The sequence below is a fragment of the Dendrobates tinctorius genome, unplaced genomic scaffold, assembly GCF_039654945.1.
Source record: "Dendrobates tinctorius isolate UK_male_01 unplaced genomic scaffold, ASM3965494v1 ptg000011l, whole genome shotgun sequence".
Classification (NCBI taxonomy): Eukaryota; Metazoa; Chordata; class Amphibia; order Anura; family Dendrobatidae; genus Dendrobates; species Dendrobates tinctorius.
Genome location: NW_027361679.1, coordinates 53,197,724 through 53,221,247, shown reverse-complemented (window position 1 = coordinate 53,221,247; position 23,524 = coordinate 53,197,724). Strand labels below are relative to the sequence as shown.

General features: G+C 42.0%; 1 protein-coding gene across 1 annotated transcript in view; it reads left to right on the top strand.

Annotated features, from left to right (window-relative positions):
• The first annotated feature begins 6,546 nt into the window (after nt 1-6,546).
• Nucleotides 6,547-23,524, top strand: part of CHRNA6 (cholinergic receptor nicotinic alpha 6 subunit) — a 68,812-nt gene continuing 51,834 nt past the window's right edge. The window contains exon 1 of the mRNA XM_073588790.1: nt 6,547-6,793. Within this exon, the coding sequence (XP_073444891.1) occupies nt 6,547-6,793 (247 nt within the window). The remainder of the gene's footprint in view (nt 6,794-23,524) is intronic.

Sequence of the window (23,524 nt, the reverse complement as noted above, 5' to 3'; positions counted from 1 at the left end):
GCATCCATTAGCCCTCTGTGTCTGTACTGTTACACACTATGGCTGGTCCATACAAGCAGAGCAACTGTTACCACCCACCTTTCGTGTCTCCCTCTTTCCTCATAGACTGTAAGCTTGCGAGCAGGGCCCTCTCTCCTCTTGTTATTTGTTATAATCTACTGTATGTGATTATTGTTATGCTGTAATGTCTATTGTCTGTACAAATCCCCTCTGAAATGTAAAGTGCTGCGGAATATGTCGGCGCTATAAAAATAAAATTTATTATTATTATTATTATTAAACGTGGAATTTTGTTTCACTTTTCAGTGCTATGTGTGGGAAAGTGAACTGTGTTATTCAAAATTAAAATTTGTTCCACAAAAAAAACCACACCTTTATACATATATGGCTATGTCGACGAAAAAATAAAAAAATCGGGAGGCAAGGGAGCAGAAAAAGGAAGATTAGAGCACTCCTTTTAAGGGAACCTGTCACCAGGTTTAACCAGGTTTGACCAATATGAGATAAGACCACCACATTTCAGGTCTGATACACAGCATTCTATTATACTGTATAAGTGTTCCCAACCCGACCTGCAAGACAAGAAGAACAGCTTTTATTATACTCACCTGGGGGGTGGTCCGGTCTTGATTCGCGGCATCCCTTCTTTTTGCAAAGTCGTTCTTCTTCTTGCTTCGTGTGGATAACATTTCCAAATATCATCTACACAGCCTCGCCGGCATCACGCTCCTGCACAGGTGCACTTCTCTGCACTGTTGACGGCAGAGCAAAGTACTACATTGTGCAGGTGCTGGGAAAGGTCAAAAGAGGCCCTGGAGCATGCACACTGCAGTACTTTACTCTGCCCTAGCCAAGGCAGAGAACTACGCCTGCGCAGGAGCGCTGTGCTGGGAAACACTGTGTGGATGACGTAGGGACACATCATCCACACAAAGCAAGGAGGATGGCATTGCAAGAAGAAGGGAGGGTCCAGAGCAAGACCAGCCACATCCATTGGACCCGACCGCTTCCCCCAGGTGAGTATAATAAAATCTGTTTTTCTTGTCTTTCAGGACGGGTTGGAGGCAGATATATAGCATTAGAGAATACTGTGCATCAGCCCAGAAAGGTGGTGCCTGTATCTCATAACAGTCAAACTTGGTGACAGGCTTGCTTTAAGACCAACCAGAGTAACCGCCCCATTCTAAGTAAAACTGTAATTTTCTGGAATCTACCATTGCAGACATAGTTTTGTAAATTGCAGACTTAACCTTTTAATTAGATCTTTTGATGGAGCCATGTTTTAGAAGACATTCATTCGAGAGGTCAGACAAGCAATTTAGTATTTCAGCTGTTTCAGCATAAGCCCTATTGAAGGGATAACCTTCTTCTGACTTTCCCTATAAGCTTCTCTCTTTAAAGATCTTCTTTTTAACTATATTGATGATGCATTCACTAAAAACTTATCCATGAGGAATAAGTAGAACATTGTGAAGGTGACACTCTTGCACACAATTTTGTATGGCTGTAGAATTGAGCCTTTGGAGTTGAGGATTCTATGGAGAGCTGATCAACAATATCTAAAATAATGGATAAATTCCATATCGCTTCTGCTTGATGGGCAGATGTGCTGTTCAGTATGTTAGCAAAACTTTATAGGAGTTATACTTAACACAAGAAAAGCGCCACTATTATCTATAGGCTGTGTGTGGTATTGCAGCTTAGTCATATTCATGTGAATAACGCTGCAGAAAGTATTCCAGTTTTTGTAACTCTCTTCATGAGAGCGCTCTATGACATTTCACAATTAAACTCTTCAATTAAGCTCCGTAAAAATATTCATATGCCCTGCGGTACAGAGTACATATATCAGTAAAAATGCTCAAGGGACCTATAATAGTGGACTTACTAATTACCCCTAGCAAATCAAGGACACGAGGCAAGTTCTAATGTAGCTTGACCATTTTCTGTAAATGCAGATCTTCTGGTTACAGTCACGATCATACATGGTCTAGGTGGATTGCTCATGAACATCTGGACATCTCTCTATGGTAAATTCTGGCTGGCGTGTAAAGAATGCAGGTTACACGCTGTTGTTCTGCCTCAATCTCTTTTGAACTATCCTCTTACTGTTTCCCATGTTTATCCCCTGGGGCTGCGTTCTCTGTATCACATGAACGGGTACTTTTCCCTGTGAATCTTCTGCTCATGGAAGAAACACACATGCAGTCTTTGTGAAAGCAGAGCAGATTGATTTTTTTCCATTCACCTGTATGGTTTGAGACACATTTCAAAATTATCATTTTACCTGTGTCTGATGTCCTGACGTCTTAAGACGACCTTGATTTTCATTTTCTATTGGTGTCATGTTCTTGTGTGGATACTGAAATCACGCTTGTTTGTGTTTGTTCATCCCCAATTTGGTTTCTGCAGCAGAAGAAATGATTTCTTACAGTATTAAGAAAATTGAAATATTTTTCTACTACTGTTCAATTCTCTTGACGGGCTTGAAAGGTAAGACATTTTATTACAAATACTATAAGTATGAACTATTAGAGTATATTTAAGATTTTTTGGCTTTATTATTGCAAATCTACACAAAGTAATTATTGTAATATTTTTGTTTAGACATATATCCAAACATCAGAATATTATGCATATGTATATACATATATAGAGAAGTTTTAGACATATATGTATGTATATGCAGTATATATATACACATTTGTATATACATATGCACAAATATAAATATGTTTTACACACACACATATATATATACGGTATATATATATATACTGTATGTATATGTACTGTATATATAAATATATATATATATTTATAAACACACACACGCGTGTATATGTCTTTGAAGGTACGGTTAATCTATTTAATTGTCAAAATGCGCCCAAAAATTAACGAAGTGACAAATGGAGCTTAGCTACGGCTATTTCTTTGTGCACAATTTTGTAATAATTTAATATCTCTACTACTGTATTTTTGCTAGCTTTAGGAAATATTAGGTACATTTATGGCAATCATTATCTGAATATACACCCTAATAATGTAAGATAATTAAATCTATTTTTATTAAAAAATCTTTAATCTACTGGCAATTTTACTATTTTTTTAAAGAAATGGTGTAGAGTTTTTTTTTTTAACTCTTTTTAATTTTAATCTATTTTTTTTTCAAACTAATGTTAAAGTTATATGTTAATATTTGGAATTTCTTTAAAAATGGGAATGTTAACTGTTTAACTGTTGCGTTGATTGGAGGAGTAAATGCCCTCTGGCACAAAAAGGGTTGAAAGACCAAGACAATTTAGTCAATAAAAATTTAATATGGTTAAGCCATGCATTAAACGAGGACTTCGGGGAGAGATGCAATCACAAGTACCTTGCATAACATCTGCTTCACTTGTCATATTAAGTTTATATGGGTTTGGCAGAAATGCTTTCTGAACCCATTTCTGGTTTCTTTCAGTGTGTTTGCGCAAATAAAATTTTTAAAGTCTTGCCTTGACATTACAAGGCTTTTAACCTAATTTCCTGGTTGATTTGATAACCGTAAAGACAAATGTAGTTGAGCTTCTTTAATCCTGATTGTAGCACCTATAAATATGAGGATGACAGAGTGATCAGGAAATCAGACAGTGCCTGAGGGCTTAGTATCTATGGAGGGCCATAGGCGCATGCCTAAACGGTCACTGTAGCCCATAAGACATCAATGATTTTTTACATACCCCAATAACGATCTGAGTGTCATCAGTATTTTAGATTCCATTTTTATCAGTGTTTGGTCATTTTTTTATGCTTTTTCCATCAATGTTTAATCAGTGATTTTCACGTATGAAAAAAATAAATAAATTACAAAGCTTCTCCTATTAATTGCAATATTATGGTAATCATTGGCAGCACATGGATACATGGATAGTACACTGATACCATCTGCATGCTGTATGTGATTTTTTTCATGGACCCATAGACTTGTATGGGTAATTTTGATCCTTGACTTCGATTAAGTATGGACATGTCTCCGTGATATTTCTGAAGAACATAGGTAGAACACTTAAGTGAAAATTGGACGTATGAATAAGGCCTAATAGATCCAAGCTGACACTGTGGCATGAGGCCAATCTGAAAAAATCTGGACCCACTGGGTTGTTACCGATTTGGTGTTGGATAAACAATCTTTAACAGCAGACAAAAAATCAAAGTCAGGAAATAAACTGGGTGTAACGATTCCAGCCCTCAGCATATCTTAGGATGCAGTGATTGACAGCTCAATCGTCCAGTCTGGTGCAGAGGTGTGATGAGCTGTGTTTTTATTGCCAGCCATTCAATCTGAGACAGGAAAGTGCTGAGCTCTCAGATGCCCCCTTTTCCCGTGATTGCTCAGCTATTTAACTGGGCTGGCAGTCCCAGATAGCTAACAGCCATAGCTTCAGATCTGTGTGGTTTGTTTTCCCTGTGCCTGGTACCTTCCTTGTTGATCTATTGCTGCCTGACCTTGGACCTCGTTCTGACCATCTATTTGTCTTATCCTTTTGCTTTGAACAGCTATTCTCCTGGCATTTTTACCTAAGATCGTTACTTGACTACACCTTTGCTACTTTCCTCTGTTTATGACTCCTTGACTATCTCAACTGACGGCTTCTTTGTGAGAAGAAACTCAGCGCCACAATGGGTCAATGCCAAATGGTACTTAAAAAATGAACACCGCTGCATAGATTAGGAACCTTTTACACATTATTGTTCAGGTACAGAACAATGGGATAGGGTCCCATTTAAAACCCAGGTCATTTGGCCATTGGGGAGCTGAAAAAGAAATTAGTAGTACTGGCCATTAGAGAAGTCGAAACTTGCATGGCTGTATGACTTGGAAAAAATAAACATAGCTGAAGGCCAAAACAGAAAGAATACTGCCATGCATGGTGGTAGGAGAGCAGATAGGATGAGGAAGAAAGAATCAGTGGCTGATCGGGATGGCCAAGGACTGGAAAAGTATGAGTTGAGTAGAGCTATTAATTGAAAATATACTAAAACGGTAAGCAAAAGGCACAATAAATATTTTGAAGCCAAGAGCATATTACAGTATAGCTCTCCCAAGGTATAAACAAGCTAAACTAGTTAAATAGAATACTCCGCAAAATGTTGCAAACAGAGAAAAAAAAATTCAGTATATACAGATCCAACAAAGGATGATACAAAAAATTAATTTTATTAGCATATCACATACAAATTATATTGAGTAAACAATAAGCAACATACATTTAGGAAAATGGGGAGGAGACATGAAGGTAGGCAAAGAGAGGGAGTGGGAATCAAAATCTGACATAGGGACGCAGGGAAGGAAGTAAATACCAAATATATAGTCAGAAGCAGCAAGAGATCGGTAAAAAGTAGTAGACAACATATATGTCCTAAATGCCAAAAACATGTGCTGCAATAATAAGTAAGTCCTGCTTATGCTTGATTAGTCATGACTCCCTCAGCCCTCTCTGTGGCCCCTGACGCACGTTTCACATTCCTGTTTTTTCAAAGGGGGGGAGTGAAAATATGTAGTAATTTTTTTCTCATAACTCTTGAGCCTTTCACATTAAATGGTTTTCTGCTATTTAATGTGATAAAATAAAAGAATCTGCTAAGACAGTAATTAGCATGCAGCAGTCAAGGGGATCAAGAAATTAAGAGTTGTACAGCAGTAATGCTTGAAAGTTTGTGAAACCTTTAGAATTTCCTATATTTCAGGATAAATTTAACCTAAAACTACATCAAATTTTCACACAAGTGCTAAAATTCAATAAAGGGAAGTAAATAGTATTAGACTTTTTTAATTTATTAAATTAAGAAAAAGTTCTGATATCACATGTTTGTGAGAGGGAAAAGTATTTAAACCTTTAGGATTTGCAGATTACCTGAAGATGAAATCTATTATTTTCAATCAATGAGATGACAATCAGGTGTTATTGGACAACTTGTTTTAATTATAGAACAGCTATCTATCAAAGTCTGATCTTCACAACACATTTGTGGAAGTGTATGAACAAAGATGATTGCTAAGGACTTCAGAATAAGAGTTATCGATGCTCATCAGACTGGGAAAGTTTTCAAAACTATCTTTTAAAAGTTTGGACCATCAGACATAAACAGTGTGCACAAATAGAAGAAATTCAAGACTGTCACGTACCCGCTTTTCAGCACGTGACTTGGAGTTGCACCTCCAAGGGTTAATCTATCTCCTTTCACTTAGTCCAGCATTCAACCTCTGTCCTATGCTGCAATGCGAGCATAAATCACACCCCGACACAGACCATGCACCTCACCGAACACATGGACGATGAGTCCCGGAAATATTACTACTACTACTGTCTGCTAATCACCAGGATCATACATTCTAAGGCTACAGATTCTTTAGAGCATACAAGGTTCAAACTTATTAAAGTTTTAAGCTTTAATAGAAAAGGAACAGTGCTTACAATAAAAGGATATAAAAAATATTGAAATAAAAAGTGACATACAAATATGCAAAGACAGTGGTAAAATAAAAGTGAAAAACTTACAGAAATGTCTAAACTTTGTAGTCTGGCATTCTGCTCCCTGGAGGATGAATATGGAATGGCTCACACCAGCTTGGCTGTCCCTCAGTCTATGAACATCTTTCTTTATGTATTAACACGAAAAAAACTTAGCACTCAATTGACGGATAAAGTGAATCTTTGCTTTATTGGCATCCAGATTATAAGTTTAACCGTTTTCGATCCAACATTGGATCTTCATCAGAAATTCTCTGGACGCTGGGTATCACACAGTGGTACATACCGCATACCGTAGGGGCCACAAAGAACAGCGCCATACAAGAGCGACTTCAGTCGCCATACCAAAGCGCATTTCTCCTTTAATCCTTGATACACAGCGTCCAGAGAATTTCTGATGAAGATCCAATGTTGGATCGAAAACGTTTAAACTTATAATCTGGATGCCAATAAAGCAAAGATTCATTTTATCCATCAATTGAGTGCCAAGTTTTTTTTCGTATTGTTATTTGGGCTGGAGACCCTACTTGTGCACCTTCTACGAACCTTTTTGATGAGTGCCTTGTTGTTTCTACTATCTTTCTTTATGTAAAAACCTAATTTATAGATTTAACCTGGAGATCAGATTTCTAGACCAGCCTCTCATGTTAATATTCTAATTGCTGGTTTGTGACTGGATCATGGCGATGTAAGAAGATGAGCCGAGAAAGAGTCAGCGGTGTCCGGTGCCCTTTAAGGTCGGAACTATCAGAACTGTCACCACTGTTGGCGGGGGAGGTTTCTTCTAGGACGGAGAGACCTATCTGTTGGACAGCAGGGGGTGCGGGGTATATAAGGAGACCTGAGCATGGGAACGGGTCAGACTTGGCGGAAAGGCAGCAAAAGATAGTTGACTCCCTCTCCGCTGCTCGCACTGACAACTCCACGTCACGCAATCCTCAGTGTGCTGACCTTAAGACTTCCATTGATGCTATTAATTTACTGTTTGAACCAGTAACTCTCATATACCCCTGTTTTGCCTGTGATAGAGGATAAACTGCCTAGAGACAGCTCCGTAAGGCCACCAGCTGCCGCGGCCAGAAAGTGTGCCCATGTCCCGTGTCCGGTGCCATTTTTGAGGATTCCACATAAAGGACTGTTTCCACGTTTTTCAGTGCACCCTAGTCAAGCAGGACTGAATCCATCAGCACCATTGGGAGACAGTGTTTCTCGTATCTCCGTAGTAGAGCCAGAGACTTTTTCCACAATTTGCAATGCCGTCGGGAGATTTTCCAGCCCTTTCCCTGCAAGAACTGCAAGTGATAATTTACCATGTTTTCATATATCTTATTTCCGAGCATTGTGTTTGTATGTAATTTCCGCTGCTCCTTCACTAGTCTTGCCTCCCTGCGAGGAGTATTACTTGTTAATTGCCTGTTCAGTAAACCCTTGTTAACCCCCTCTCTGTCTCCGGCTATTCATTGCATCCAACAGACCTCTCCTGTTTACAGCGACTCTACCAATGAATACATTATTTTTCTTTTGAGAGCTGTTTGTATAACTTTTTTTCTCATAGTAAATAGATAGTGTCAGCCTGAAATTTGGCATCTCACTGCAGAGACACCAGAAGGTGTGAAATGTTTCCACTTTGTGTGTTCTCAGGAAAGACCCCTGGTGTTGAGACCATGAAAATTGTCTTTTTCTCAGGATAACATAGATCATGGCCTTTGTGAAGGGCTGCAGCCTAGAACAGATGCTAAGTTACTGCTGGTCATACATCCATACAAATACATATTTCACTACACCTCCCTCCTTATGAACGTGCATGGGGGTTGACTTAAAAGTCAGCTCCCAAGCGCGAATCTGGTTCCTCCCCACCTTGGCGAGATAAGCCATCAGCATTGCTGTGATCGATTCCTTTCTTATGTTGAGTTGCAAAATCATATTGCTCTAATATCACGCGCCATCTACACCGTGTGCAGAATTATTAGGCAAGTTGTATTTGAGAGGATTCTTTTTATTATTGAATAACAACTATGTTCTCAATCAACCCAAAAGACTCATAGATATCAAAGCCTAATATTTTTGGAAGTTGGAGTGTTTTTTTTTTATTTGGCTATCTTAGGAGGATACAGTTAGGTCCATATATATTTGGACAGAGACAACATTTTTCTAATTTTGGTTCTAGACATTACCACAATGAATTTTAAACAAAAAAATTCAGATGCAGTTGAAGTTCAGACTTTCATCTTTCATTTGAGGGTATCCACATTAAAATTGGATGAAGGGTTTAGGAGTTTCAGCTCCTTAACATGTGCCACCCTGTTTTTAAAGGGACCAAAAGTAATTGGACAATTGACTCCAAGGCTATTTCATGGACAGGTGTGGGCAATCCCTTCGTTATGTCATTCTCAAGCAGATAAAAGGCCTGGAGTTGATTTGAGGTGTGGTGCTTGCATTTGGAAGGTTTTGCTGTGAAGGAAACATGCAGTCAAAGGAGCTCTCCATGCAGGTGAAACAAGCCATCCTTAAGCTGCAAAAACAGAAAAAACCCATCCGAGAAATTGCTACATCATTAGGAGTGGCAAAATGTACAGTTTGGTCCATCCTGAGAAAGAAAGCACTGGTGAACTCATCAATGCAAAAAGACCTGGGAGCCCATGGAAGACAACAGTGGTGGATGATCGCAGAATAGTCTCCATGGTGAAGAGAAACCCCTTCACAACAGCCAACCACGTGAACAACACTCTTCAGGAGGTAGGCGTATCAATATCCAAATGTACCATAAAGAGAAGACTGCATGAAAGGATATACAGAGGGTTCACTGCACAGTGCAAGCCACTCATAAGCATCAAGAAAAAAAGGCTAGACTGGACATTGCTAAAAAACATCTAAAAAAGCCAGCTCAGTTCTGGAAGAACATTCTTTGGACAGATGAAACCAAGATCAACCTCTACCAGAATGATGGAAAGAGAAAAGTATGGTGAAGGCGTGGTACAGCTCATGATCCAAAGCATACCACATCATCTGTAAAACACGGCGGAGGCAATGTTATGGCTTGGGCATGCATGGCTGCCAGTGGCACTGGGTCACTAGTGTTTATTGATGATGTGACACAGGACAAAAGCAGCCGAATGAATTCTGAGGTATTCAGAGCCATACTGTGTGCTCAGATCCAGCCAAATGCAGCCAAACTGATTGGTTGTCGTTTCATACTACAGATGGACAATGACCCAAAACATAAAGCCAAAGCAACCCAGGAGTTTATTAAAGCAATGAAGTGGAATATTCTTGAATGGCCAAGTCAGTCACCTGATCTCAACCCAATTGAGCATGCATTTCACTTGTTAAAGACTGAACTTCAGACAGAAAGGCCCACAAACAAACAACAACTGAAAACTACCACAGTGAAGGCCTGGCAGAGCATCAAAAAGGAGGAAACACAGCGTCTGGTGATGTCCATGAGTTCAAGACTTCAGGCAGTCATTGCCAACAAAGGGTTTTCAACCAAGTACTAGAAATGAACATTTTATTTACAATTATTTAATCTGTCCAATTACTTTTGGTCCCTTTAAAAACAGGGTGGCACATGTTAAGGAGCTGAAACTCCTAAACCCTTCATCCAATTTTAATGTGGATACTCTCAAATGAAAGATGAAAATCTGAACTTCAACTGCATCTGAATTGTTTTGTTTAAAATTCATTGTGGTAATGTCTAGAACCAAAATTAGAAAAATTTTGTCTCTGTCCAAATATATATGGACCTAACTGTATCTGCTTGTGCAGGTTACTATTACTGTGCATAATTATTAGGCAACTTAATAAAAAACAAATATATACCCATCTCACTTGTTGATTTTCACCAGGTAAACCAATATAACAACACAAAATGTAGAAATAAACATTTCTAACATTCAAAAACAAAACAAAAAAAATCGGTGACCAATATAGCCACCTTTCTTTACGATGGCACTCAAAAGCCTTCTATCCATAGATTGTCAGTTGCTTGATCTGTTTACGATCAACATTGCGTGCCGCAGCCACCACAGCCTCCCAGACACTGTTCAGAGAGGTGTACTGTTTTCCCTCCCTGTAGATCTCACATTTTATGAGGGACCACAGGTTCTCTATGGGGTTCAGATCAGGTGAACAAGGGGGCTGTTGTGAGTTCATTTTCCCCTTCACCGTCGATGTCTGATGAACTCCCTCTTCTGGTGAAGGAAGGTAGTGAGGCTGATTACCAAACACCTGATCTGGTAGATGATGACTGGGTAACAGGAACTGCTGACTGGATATAAGGCAGCCGACGCCCTTCTGAGTCGCTGGTGATTTCTCTGCTGGATTCTTGGAGACCAGTCTGATTCCTGCTTCCCAAAGATAAGTTTTTGCTCTGCTATTGAACTTATTAGTTTTGTTTTGTTTACCTTGTTTTTTGGCGTTCAGCCATCCCCGGTCGGGGGTGTGCTGAGTTCCATTTTTGTCTCTGATCAGTTTGTCTCTTTGCTCTGTCTTCAGAATTTACCTGAGTGCTGATATAGTCATTTTGAAGTCCTAGCGACTTCAGGGCCTGTTTTTCCTATCAGACGGTTGGGACATTATTTGGTAGGGTTTTTTGCGGATTGCAGACAGCAGCTTTTCTATCCTGTCCTTTTTAGTTAGCTTGGGCCCCATCATTTGATCAGCTTATCTTTCTATCTGTGTTAGTGTTTTCATCTTGCTTCACCGTCACTATATGTTGGGGGCTGCCTATTGCTTTGGGGTCTGCTCTGGGGCAGTTTAGATTTCCCCTTTCTTTCTTTAGGCCTATTTAGTTCTCAGGCTGTGATCGAGGGGTCTAGGGCATCGTAGGAACCCCCCACGGCTACTGTTAGTTGTTGTGGATAGCATCAGGGGTCTGCAATCCGATAGCTACCAACCTCTCCAGTTTTCTGGACTTAGCTTGTATTTTTGTTTTTTCCTCCTTCGGTGACTTATTCATAACAGAATCACCAGCCATACCGCAGATCCTAGGGTACTCAATAGCAGGAAAGAATTGTAAAAAAAAAAAAAAAAAAAAGAGTTTGTCAGAATATATATTTTTTTTGTGTGTATATTTTTTCCTCTATGTCTCTGAGGCCGCAAGGGGAATTTTTTATTCTTTCTCAATGGAGATGAAGCAATTGTCTGATCGTGTGGAGCAGCTCACTGCTGAATTTCCTCCTATCTTGCTCATTCACATGCTGCTGAACCAAAGATCCTTACTCCTGATGTGTTTTTTGGGGATCGGTCTAAATTTTTGAATTTTAAGAATAATTGTAAATTATTTTCTGCCTTGAAGCCTAACTTGTCGGGAGGCTCCGCGCAGCAGGTTAAAATCGTCATCTCTTTGCTACGCGGCGATCCCCAGGATTGGGCGTTTGCTTTGAAACTGATGATCCTATTCTTACTAATGTGAACGCATTTTTTCAAGCCTTGGGGTTGTTGTATGATGAACCTAATGCTATTGATCAGGCTGAAAAGGCCCTGTTGGCATTGAGCCAGGGTCAGGATTCTGCAGAGTTGTACTGTCAAAGATCCGAAAGTGGGCGGTCCTTACTACCTGGAATGATGGTGCCTTGGCAACTCTCTTTTGGAAGGGTTTGTCAGAAACCATAAAAGATACTATGGTGGGATTTCCTGTTCCCTCTGGTCTTGACGATTCTATGTCATTAGCCATTCAGGTTGATCGGCGTTTGTGTGAACGCAAAACCGCACGAGAGGTGTTGCCACCTGTTGAACAAATGTCTGAACCTATGCAATGTGATAGAGTTTTGTCTGGGGCGCAGCGTCAGGAGTTCAGAAGGCGTAATAAGCTGTGTTTCTTCTGTGGTGATGCCTCGCATATCATTTCTGTCTGCCCTAAATGAGAGAAACGTTTTGCACATACATTTGCTGTGGGTGGTGTTCAACCTAAGTTTCTTCTGGCAATTACTCTGATCTGCTCCCTGTCCACATTTTCCGCTAAGGCTTTTGTGGATTCGGGAGCAGCTCTGAACCTGATGGGCTTGGATTTTGCTAAACGTTGTAGATTTCCTATGACACCTCTGCGGACGCCTATCCCTTTGAGGGGTATTGATGCTACTCCTTTGGCGAAGAATAAACCTCAGTTTTGGACCCAGGTGGCAATGCGGGTGGCCCCAGACCATCAAGAGAATTGCAGATTTTTGGTGTTGCATAATTTGCATGATACCATTGTTCTGGGGTTTCCCTGGTTGCAAATCCATAATCCAGTTTTGGATTGGAAATCTGTGTCTGTGGTGAGTTGGGGTTGTCGCAGTGCCCTTAGTGATGCTCCTGTTTTCTCCACCTCTCCCCAGTCGCATGATGTTCCTGACTATTTGGCTGATTTTTATGATGTATTTAGTGAGAATGAGTGCGTCTTTGCCTCCTCATAGGAGTTATGACTGTGCAATTGAGTTGAGCCCTGGGTGTAAATTTCCCAAGGGTCGACTTTTCAATTTATCTGTACCCGAGCACGAGGCTATGCAATCCTATATTAAGGAGTCGTTGGAGAAGGGTCATATTAGACCATCCTCTTCACCCTTAGGTGCTGGGTTTTTTTTCGTGGCTAAGAAAGATGGGTCATTAAGGCCTTGTATTGACTATCGTTCCCTCAACAAAATTACTGCTAAATATCAGTATCCGTTACCCCTGATTTCTGATCTATTCTCCAGAGTTAAAGGTGCTTGCTGGTTTACAAAGCTTGACCTCAGGGGGGCGTATAATCTTATTCGCATTAAGCATGGGGAGGAATGGAAGACGGCGTTTAATACTCCGGAGGCACATTTTGAGTACCTGGTGATGCCTTTTGGGCTCACTAATGCCCCTTCTGTCTTCCAGTGCTTCATGAATGATATTTTCCGAGACTTGGTGGATAAAGTTTTGATCGTCTATCTGGATGATATTTTGATCTTTTCCAAGGATTGGGACTATTATGTGGAACATGTTCGGACTGTGTTCCGGATTTTGAGGGAGAATTCCCTGTATGTCAAGGGATCAAAATGCCTTTTTGGGGTACAGAGGATTTCATTTTTGGGATTTATTTTGTCTCCGTCAACTATTGAAATGGACCCGGTCAAGATACAGGCCATTTATGATTGGGTTCAGCCCACTTCTTTGAAGGCCCTCCAGAAGTTTTTGGGTTTTGCTAATTTTTATCGTAAATTTATAGCTAATTTTTCTGGTATTGCCAAACCATTGACTGATTTGACTAAGAAGGGTGCTGATGTGCTGAATTGGTCTCCGGAGGCTGTTTCTTCCTTTCAGGATCTGAAGCGAAGGTTCACTTCTGCTCCGGTTTTGCGGCAACCTGATGTCTCACTCCCGTTTCAGGTAGAGGTGGACGCTTCTGAGATTGGTGCAGGAGCTGTTTTGTCCCAAAAAGATCCTGTAACATCTAAAATGAATCCCTGTGCTTTCTTTTCCCGAAAGTTCTCCCCATCCGAACGTAACTATGATGTGGGGAATCGGGAACTGTTAGCCATGAAATGGGCATTTGAGGAGTGGAGACATTGGTTGGAGGGAGCTAAACATCAAGTCTTGGTCTTTACTGACCACAAGAATTTGATTTACCTGGAGTCGGACAAACGCTTGAATCCTAGACAGGCTAGATGGGCCTTGTTTTTCACACGTTTTGATTTTGTGGTCTCTTTTCTTCCGGGCACTAAGAATGTCACGGCAGACGCCCTCTCTAGGAGTTTCTTTGCTGATTCTCCTGTTGTGACCAAGCCTGCTACCATCTTAGGTGAGGGGGTAGTTCTTTCTGCCATCTCGCCCGATTTGAGACGTGCTCTGGATGAGTTTCAGGAGGACAAACCTGAGCGTTGTCCCATTGGAAAATTGTATGTTCCTGACCAGTGGAGGAAGAGAGTGATGTCTGAAGTTCATTGCTCTGCATTGGCTGGTCATCCAGGTATTTTTGGTACTAGAGTTTTGGTGAGTCGGTCTTTTTGGTGGCCCGTCTTGTCTCGTGATGTCAGGAATTTTGTGCAGTCCTGTGGGACTTGCTCTCGGTCTAAACCTTGTTCTCGCTCTAGTGGGTTGTTGATGCCTTTGCCGGTGCCCAGGAGGCCATGGACCCATATTTCAATGGATTTTATCTCTGATATGCCTGTCTCTCAGAGAATGAATGTTATTTGGGTGATTTGTGATAGATTCTCTAAGATGGTCCATCTTGTACCACTCCCTAAGTTGCCATCTTCCTCAGAGTTGGTGCCCTTGTTTTTGCAACAGGTGGTTCGCTTGCACGGGATTCCTGAGAACATTGTATCTGACAGAGGAGTTCAGTTTGTGTCTAAATTTTGGAGGACTTTCTGTTCCCAGCTGGGAATTCAGTTGTCCTTCTCCTCTGCTTTTCACCCTCAGACCAATGGGCAGACGGAGAGAACAAACCCGACTTTGGAGTCGTATTTGAGATGTTTTATTTCTGCTGATCAGGATGATTGGGTTTCATTTTTGCCATTGGCCGAATTTGCTTTAAATAATAGAGCTAGTTCTGCCACTTTGATGTCACTTTTTTTTGTAACTTTGGGTTTCATCCTCGATTCTCTTCAGGGCAGGTGGAGCCTTCTGCCTGCCCAGGTGTTGACACTGTGGTGGAGAGAATGCACCAGATCTGGGACCAAGTGGTGGATAAGTTGTCTCTCTCCCAGGAAAAGGCCCAGCGGTTTTCCAACCGGCATAGGACCATTGGTCCCCAGTTTAAGGTGGGAGATATGGTTTGGCTGTCATCAAAGAATATCGCTATGAAGGTGGCTTCTCCAAAGTTTAAACCTAGATTTATTGGACCTTACAAGATTTTGGAGATTCTTAATCCAGTCTCTTTTCGATTGGCTCTTCCTGTTGCATTTAAGATCCATAACGTGTTTCATAAGTCTCTGTTAAGGAGGTTTGTTGAGCCAGTAGTTCCTGTGGTGGCACCTCCTGACCCGGTATTGGTTGAAGGTAATGTGGAATATGTGGTTGAGAAGATACTGGATTCTCGCCTGGCTAGACGGAGACTCCAGTATTTAGTTAAATGGAAGGGTTATGGCCAGGAGGATAATTCTTGGGTCCCTGCATCCGATATTCATGCCGAAAGATTGGTTCGTGCCTTTCATTGGGCCCATCCTGATCGCCCTGGTGGCGTGGATGAGGGTTCGGTGACCCCTCCTCAAGGGGGAGGTACTGTTGTGAGATCATTTTCCCCTTCACTGTCGATGTCTGATGAACTCCCTCTTCTGGTGAAGGAAGGTAGTGAGGCTGATTACCAAACACCTGATCTGGTAGATGATGACTGGGTAACAGGAACTGCTGACTGGATATAAGGCAGCCGACGCCCTTCTGAGTCGCTGGTGATTTCTCTGCTGGATTCTTGGAGACCAGTCTGATTCCTGATTCCCAAAGATAAGTTTTTGCTCTGCTATTGAACTTATTAGTTTTGTTTTGTTTACCATGCTTTTTGGAGTTCAGCCATCCCCAGTCGGGGGTGTGCTGAGTTCCATTTTTGTCTCTGATCAGTTTGTCTCTTTGCTCTGTCTTCAGAATTTACCTGAGTGCTGATATAGTCATTTTGAAGTCCTAGCGACTTCAGGGCCTGTTTTTCCTATCAGACGGTTGGGACATTTTTTGGTAGGGTTTTTTGCGGATTGCAGACAGCAGCTTTTCTATCCTGTCCTTTTTATTTAGCTTGGGCCCCATCGTTTGCTCAACCTATCTTTCTATCTGTGTTAGTGTTTTCATCTTGCTTCACCGTCATTATATGTTGGGGGGCTGCCTATTGCTTTGGGGTCTGCTCTGGGGCAATTTAGATTTCCCCTTTCTTTCTTTAGGCCTATTTAGTTCTCCGGCTGTGATCTAGGGGTCTAGGGCATCGTAGGAACCCCCCACGGCTACTGTTAGTTGTTGTGGATAGGATCAGGGGTCTGCAATCCGATAGCTACCAACCTCTCCGATTTTCTGGACTTAGCTTGTATTTTTGTTTTTTCCTCCTTCGGTGACTCATTCATAACAGGGGGCCATGTCATTATTTTTTCTTTTAGACCTTTACTGGGCAGCCACGCTGTGGAGTATTTGGATGCATGTGATGGAGCATTGTCCTGCATGAAAATCATGTTTTTCTTGAATGATACCGACTTTTTCTTGTACCACTGCTTGAAGAAGGTGTCTTACAGAAACTGGCAGTAGGTCTGGGAGTTGAGCTTCACTCCATCCTCAACCCGAAAAAGTCCCACAAGTTCATTTTTGATGATACCAGCCCATACCAGTACCCCACCTCCACCTTGCTGGCGTCTGAGTCAGAGTGAAGCTCTCTGCCCTTTACTGATCCAGCCTCGGGCCCATCCATCTAGCCAATCAAGAGTCGCTCTCATTTCATCAGTCCAAAAAACCTTAGAAAAATCAGTCTTAAGATATTTCTTGGCCCAGTCTTGACGCTTTATCTTATGTTTCTTGTTGAAAGGTGGTCGTTTTTCAGCCTTCCTTACCTTGACCATGTCCCTGAGTATGGCACACCTTAAGCTTTTTGATACTCCAGTAGCGTTGCAGCTCTGAAATATGGCAAAACTGGTGGCAAATGGCATCTTGGCAGCTTCACGCTTGATTTTCCTCAATTCATGGGCAGTTATTTTGCGCCTTTTTCCACAATTTGCGATGCCGTCGGGAGATTTTCCAGCCCTTTCCCTGCAAGAACTGCAAGTGATAATTTACCATGTTTTCATATATCTTATTTCCGAGCATTGTGTTTGTATGTAATTTCCGCTGCTCCTTCACTAGTCTTGCCTCCCTGCGAGGAGTATTACTTGTTAATTGCCTGTTCAGTAAACCCTTGTTAACCCCTTCTCTGTCTCCGGCTATTCACTGCATCCAACAGACCGCTCCTGTTTACAGCGACTCTACCAATGAATACATTATTTTTCTTTTGAGAGCTGCATGTATAACTTTTTTTCTAATAGTAAATAGATAGTGTCAGCCTGAAATTTGGCATCTCACTGCAGAGGCACCAGAAGGTGTGAAATGTTTCCACTTTGTGTGTTCTCAGGAAAGACCCCTGGGGTTGAGACCATGAAAATTGTCTTTTTCTCAGGATAACATAGGTCATGGCCTTTGTGAAGGGCTGCAGCCTAGAACAGATGCTAAGTTACTGCTGGTCATACATCCATACAAATACATATTTCACTACACCTCCCTCCTTATGAACATGCATGGGGGTTGACTTAAAGGTCAGCTCCCAAGCGCGAATCTGGTTCCTCCCCACCTTGGCGAGATAAGCCATCAGCATTGCTGTGATCGATTCCTTTCTTATGTTGAGTTGCAAAATCATATTGCTCTAATATCACGCGGCATCTACACCGTGTGCAGAATTATTAGGCAAGTTGTATTTGAGAGGATTCTTTTTATTACTGAATAACAACTATGTTCTCAATCAACCCAAAAGACTCATAGATATCAAATCTTAATATTTTTGGAAATTGGAGTGTTTTCTTCTAGATTTGGCTATCTTAGGAGGATACAGTTAGGTCCATATATATTTGGACAGAGACAACATTTTTCTAATTTTGGTTCTAGACATTACCACAATGAATTTTAAACAAAAAAATTCAGATGCAGTTGAAGTTCAGACTTTCATCTTTCATTTGAGGGTATCCACATTAAAATTGGATGAAGGGTTTAGGAGTTTCAGCTCCTTAACATGTGCCACCCTGTTTTTAAAGGGACCAAACGTAATTGGACAATTGACTCCAAGGCTATTTCATGGACAGGTGTGGGTAATCCCTTCGTTATGTCATTCTCAATTAAGCAGATAAAAGGCCTGGAGTTGATTTGAGGTGTGGTGCTTGCATTTGGAAGGTTTTGCTGTGAAGGAAACATGCAGTCAAAGGAGCTCTCCATGCAGGTGAAATAATCCATCCTTAAGCTGCAAAAACAGAAAAAACCCATCCGAGAAATTGCTACATCATTAGGAGTGGCAAAATCTACAGTTTGGTCCATCCTGAGAAAGAAAGCACTGGTGAACTCATCAATGCAAAAAGACCTGGGAGCCCATGGAAGACAACAGTGGTGGATGATCGCAGAATAGTCTCCATGGTGAAGAGAAACCCCTTCACAACAGCCAACCACGTGAACAACACTCTTCAGGAGGTAGGCGTATCAATATCCAAATGTACCATAAAGAGAAGACTGCATGAAAGGAAATACAGAGGGTTCACTGCACAGTGCAAGCCACTCATAAGCATCAAGAAAAAAAGGCTAGACTGGACTTTGCTAAAAAACATCTAAAAAAAGCCAGCACAGTTCTGGAAGAACATTCTTTGGACAGATGAAGCCAAGATCAACCTCTACCAGAATGATGGAAAGAGAAAAGTATGGCGAAGGCGTGGTACAGCTCATGATCCAAAGTATACCACATCATCTGTAAAACACGGCGGAGGCAGTGTGATGGCTTGGGTATGCATGGCTGCCAGTGGTACTGCGTCACTAGTGTTTATTGATGATGTGACACAGGACAGAAGCAGCCGAATGAATTCTGAGGTATTCAGAGCCATACTGTGTGCTCAGATCCAGCCAAATGCAGCCAAACTGATTGGTCGTCGTTTCATACTACAGATGGACAATGACCCAAAACATAAAGCCAAAGCAACCCAGGAGTTTATTAAAGCAAAGAAGTGGAATTTTCTTGAATGGCCAAGTCAGTCACCTGATCTCAACCCAATTGAGCATGCATTTGACTTGTTAAAGACTGAACTTCAGACAGAAAGGCCCACAAACAAACAACAACTGAAAACTACCACAGTGAAGGCCTGGCAGAGCATCAAAAAGGAGGAAACACAGCGTCTGGTGATGTCCATGAGTTCAAGACTTCAGGCAGTCATTGCCAACAAAGGGTTTTCAACCAAGTACTAGAAATGAACATTTTATTTACAATTATTTAATCTGTCCAATTACTTTTGGTCCCTTTAAAAACAGGGTGGCACATGTTAAGGAGCTGAAACTCCTAAACCCTTCATCCAACTTTAATGTGGATACCCTCAAATGAAAGCTGAAAGTCTGAACTTCAACTGCATCTGAATTGTTTTGTTTAAAATTCATTGTGGTAATGTCTAGAACCAAAATGTTGTCTCTGTCCAAATATATATGGACCTAACTGTATCTGTTTGTGCAGGTAACTATTACTGTGCATAATTATTAGGCAACTTTAGAAAAAACAAATATATACCCATCTCACTTGTTGATTTTCACCAGGTAAATCAATATAACAACACAAAATGTAGAAATAAACATTTCTAACATTCAAAAACAAAACAAAAAAATCAGTGACCAATATAGCCACCTTTCTTTACGATGGCACTCAAAAGCCTTCTATCCATAGATTGTCAGTTGCTTGATCTATTTACAATCAACATTGCGTGCCGCAGCCACCACAGCCTCCCAGACACTGTTCAGAGAGGTGTACTGTTTTCCCTCCCTGTAGATCTCACATTTTATGAGGGACCACAGGTTCTCTATGGGGTTCAGATCAGGTGAACAAGGGGGCCATGTCATTAATTTTTCTTTTAATAATAATAAATTTTATTTCTATAGCGCTGACATATTCCGCAGCACTTTACATTTCAGAGGGGGTTTGTACAGACAATAGACATTACAGCATAACAATAATCACATACAGTAGATTATAACAAAATACCAAGAGGAATGAGGGCCCTGCTCGCAAGCTTACAGTCTATGGGGGAAAAAGGGAGACACGAAAGGTGGGTGGTAACAGTTGCCCTGATTGTTTGGACCAGCCATAATGTTAAGTGTGTAACAGTACAGACACAGTGGGCTGATGGATGCATAAAGCATGTGGGAACATGATGCGGGGAACCTGGTTATGGTAAAACTTTTGGCTGTGCCACACAGGGATAGATTAGGTTAATGTGTTGAGGCGATAGGCCAGTCTGAATAAATGCGTTTTCAGGGCACGCTTAAAATTGTGGGGATTGGGGACTAATCGTATTGACCTGGGAAGTGCATTCCAAAGAATTGGCGCAGCACGTGTAAAGTCTTGGAGACGGGAGTGGGAGGTTCTGACTATTGAGGATGCTAACCTCAGGTCATCAGCAGAACGGAGGGTGCGGGTAGGGTGGTATACTGAAACAAGGGAGGAGATGTAAGGTGGTGCTGAGCTATGGAGGGCTTTGAGGGTGAGGGCAATAAGTTTGTACTGGATTCTGGAGTGGATGGGTAGCCAGTGTAATGACTGGCACAAGGTAGAGGCATCGGTGTAACGATTGGTGAGGAATATGATCCTGGCTGCAGCATTCAAGACAGATTGGAGAGGGGAGAGTTTGGTAAGAGGGAGACCGATTAGAAGAGAATTACAATAGTCGAGACGAGAGTGAATAAGAGAAACAGTAAGAGTTTTTGCAGAGTCAAAAGTAAGAAAAGGTCAGATTCTAGAAATGTTTTTGAGGTGCAGATGACAAGAGCGAGCCAGTGATCGAATGTGGGGGGCAAAGGAAAGCTCGGAATCAAGTATGACCCCAAGACAGCGGGCCTGTTGCTGGGGAGTAATAGTGGAACCACACACAGAAATGGCAATGTCGGGTATAGGTACATTAGAAGAGGGAGGAAACACCAGGAGTTCAGTCTTTGACAGGTTCAGTTTCAGATATAGTGAGGACATGATATTAGACACAGCGTTTAGACAATCGCCGGTGTTTTCTAGAAAGGCTGGCGTGATGTCAGGAGAAGAAGCGTATAATTGGGTGTCATCAGCATAGAGATGGTACTGGAAACCAAATCTACTGATTGTTTGACCAATAGGGGCAGTGTACAAGGAGAAGAGGAGGGGGCCTAGAACTGATCCTTGAGGAACCCCAACAGTAAGGGGAAGGTGAGAGGAGGAGGAACCGGCAAAAGATACAGTAAAGGAGCGGTCGGAGAGATAGGAGGAGAACCATGAGAGAACGGTGTCCTTGAGGCCAATGGAACGGAGCATAGTGAGGAGGAGTTGATGATCCACAGTGTCGAATGAGATATCCAAGAGAATTAGCATGGAGTAATGACCATTTGATTTAACTGTTAGTAGATCATTAGAGACTTTAGTGAGGGCAGTTTCAGTAGAGTGTAAAGAGCGGAAACCAGATTGGAGAGGGTCGAGAAGAGAGTTATCAGAGAGATAGCGGATCAGACGGGAGTGGACCAGGCGTTCCAGGAGTTTAGAGATGAAGGGAAGATTAGAGACAGGTCTATAGTTAGCGGCACAGTTTTGTTCGAGGGATGGTTTTTTAAGTAGTGGATGTATGATAGCATGCTTAAATGAGGAGGGAAAAATACCAGAAGAGACAGAGAGGTTAAATATTTTAGTTAGGTGAGGGGTGACAGCAGGGGAAAGGGACTGGTGCAGATGTGACGGAAATGGGTCACTGGTGCAAGTGGTTGGGCGAGAAGATGCAAGGAGCCTGCTTACTTCTTCTTCTGTGACTGGTTCAAAATCAGAGAGTGAGCTAGATGCAGTGGGGGAGGGAGGACAGTGCATGGTATGAGGTGATTGAGAGATAATTTCCTGTCGGATCTGGTCAATTTTTTCTTTGAAGTAATTGGCCAGATCGTCAGCTCGGAGCTCCGTGGTTGGGGCCTGTACTCTTGGGTTGAGTAGAGAATGAAAAGTGTCAAAGAGACGTTTCGGGTTATTGGACAGTGACGTGATGAGGGTGTTGAAATAGGCTTGTTTGGAGAGGTGAAGGGCAGTGTTGTATGTTCGAAGCATAAACTTAAAATGGATGAAATCTTCGTTTAGATTGGATTTTCTCCACAGATGTTCGGCGCACCTGAAGCACCGCTGCAGGAAACGTGTTTGCACCGTGTGCCAGGGTTGTCACCGTCTGCGTTGTGGTGTTCTATTTATAGGGGGTGCAAATTCATCCAGGGCACTTTGAAGTGTTTCATTGTAATGCTTCAATGCAGAATCAGGACATGAGAGGGAGGAGATAGGGGCCAATGAAGACTGCAAGTTCTTCATAAGTTTCTGGGTGTTAATGGCCTGTATGTTTCTATAAGTCTGGACAGTGGGGGTGACCTGAGCAGCCTGGCAGTTCTTGATAGAGAATGAAAGAAGGTTGTGGTCAGAGAGCGGGAGAGGGGAGTTTGCAAAATCATCCACTGCACAAAGCCGAGAGAAGACCAAATCAAGGGAATTTCCGTCTTCATGCGTTGGAGAATTAGTAAGCTGCGAAAGGCCAAATGAGGAGGTTAGAGATAAAAGGTGAGTAGCAGATGGTGAGAGGGGAAGAGCAATGGGGATGTTGAAATCACCCATGATGAGGGTAGGGATGTCACAGGAGAGAAAATGTGGAAGCCAAGTGGCAAAATGATCCAGGAACTGATGGGAGGGGCCGGGAGGACGATACACCACCGCCACTCGCATGGAGAAGGGGGTGTAGAGCCTGACGGCATGGACCTCAAAAGAAGGGAAGACTAGTGAGGGTAGTTGAGGGATAACTTGAAATGTACATTTTGGTGATAGGAGCAGACCAACGCCTCCACCTGCTCTATTGTCTGATCTTGGGGTATGAGAGAAGTGTAGTCCCCGTATGAAAGAGCAGCAGCGGCAGTAGTGTCTGACTGCTGGATCCAGGTTTCAGTAAGAGCCAGGAGGTTAAGAGAATTAGAGAGGAAAAAGTCATGAATGAAGGAGAGTTTGTTACACACTGAGCGAGAATTCCAAAGTACACAATTAAGAGAGACAGATGGCAGGCAGGGAATATTGATAAGATTAGAGGGGTTTCTGAGTGTAGCAGATGGGGGGTTTGACTTTCTATAACATGGGGGGCCACGGTTGGGAGCAATGTCTCCTGCGACTAGGAGAAGGAGGATAGAAAGAGTGAGCAGATGGTTAAGTGATTTGTGAGAGCGTCTCTGATGTTGAATGGTGGGACTGACTGGATCTGTGCTGTGTAGCAATGTGAAAAGAGCGTGAGTGCTATACATAGGAGAGGAAAGGAGCGAGGGGCTGATATGGATGGAGTGTAGAGAGTTAATGGCAGGGCGGTGGA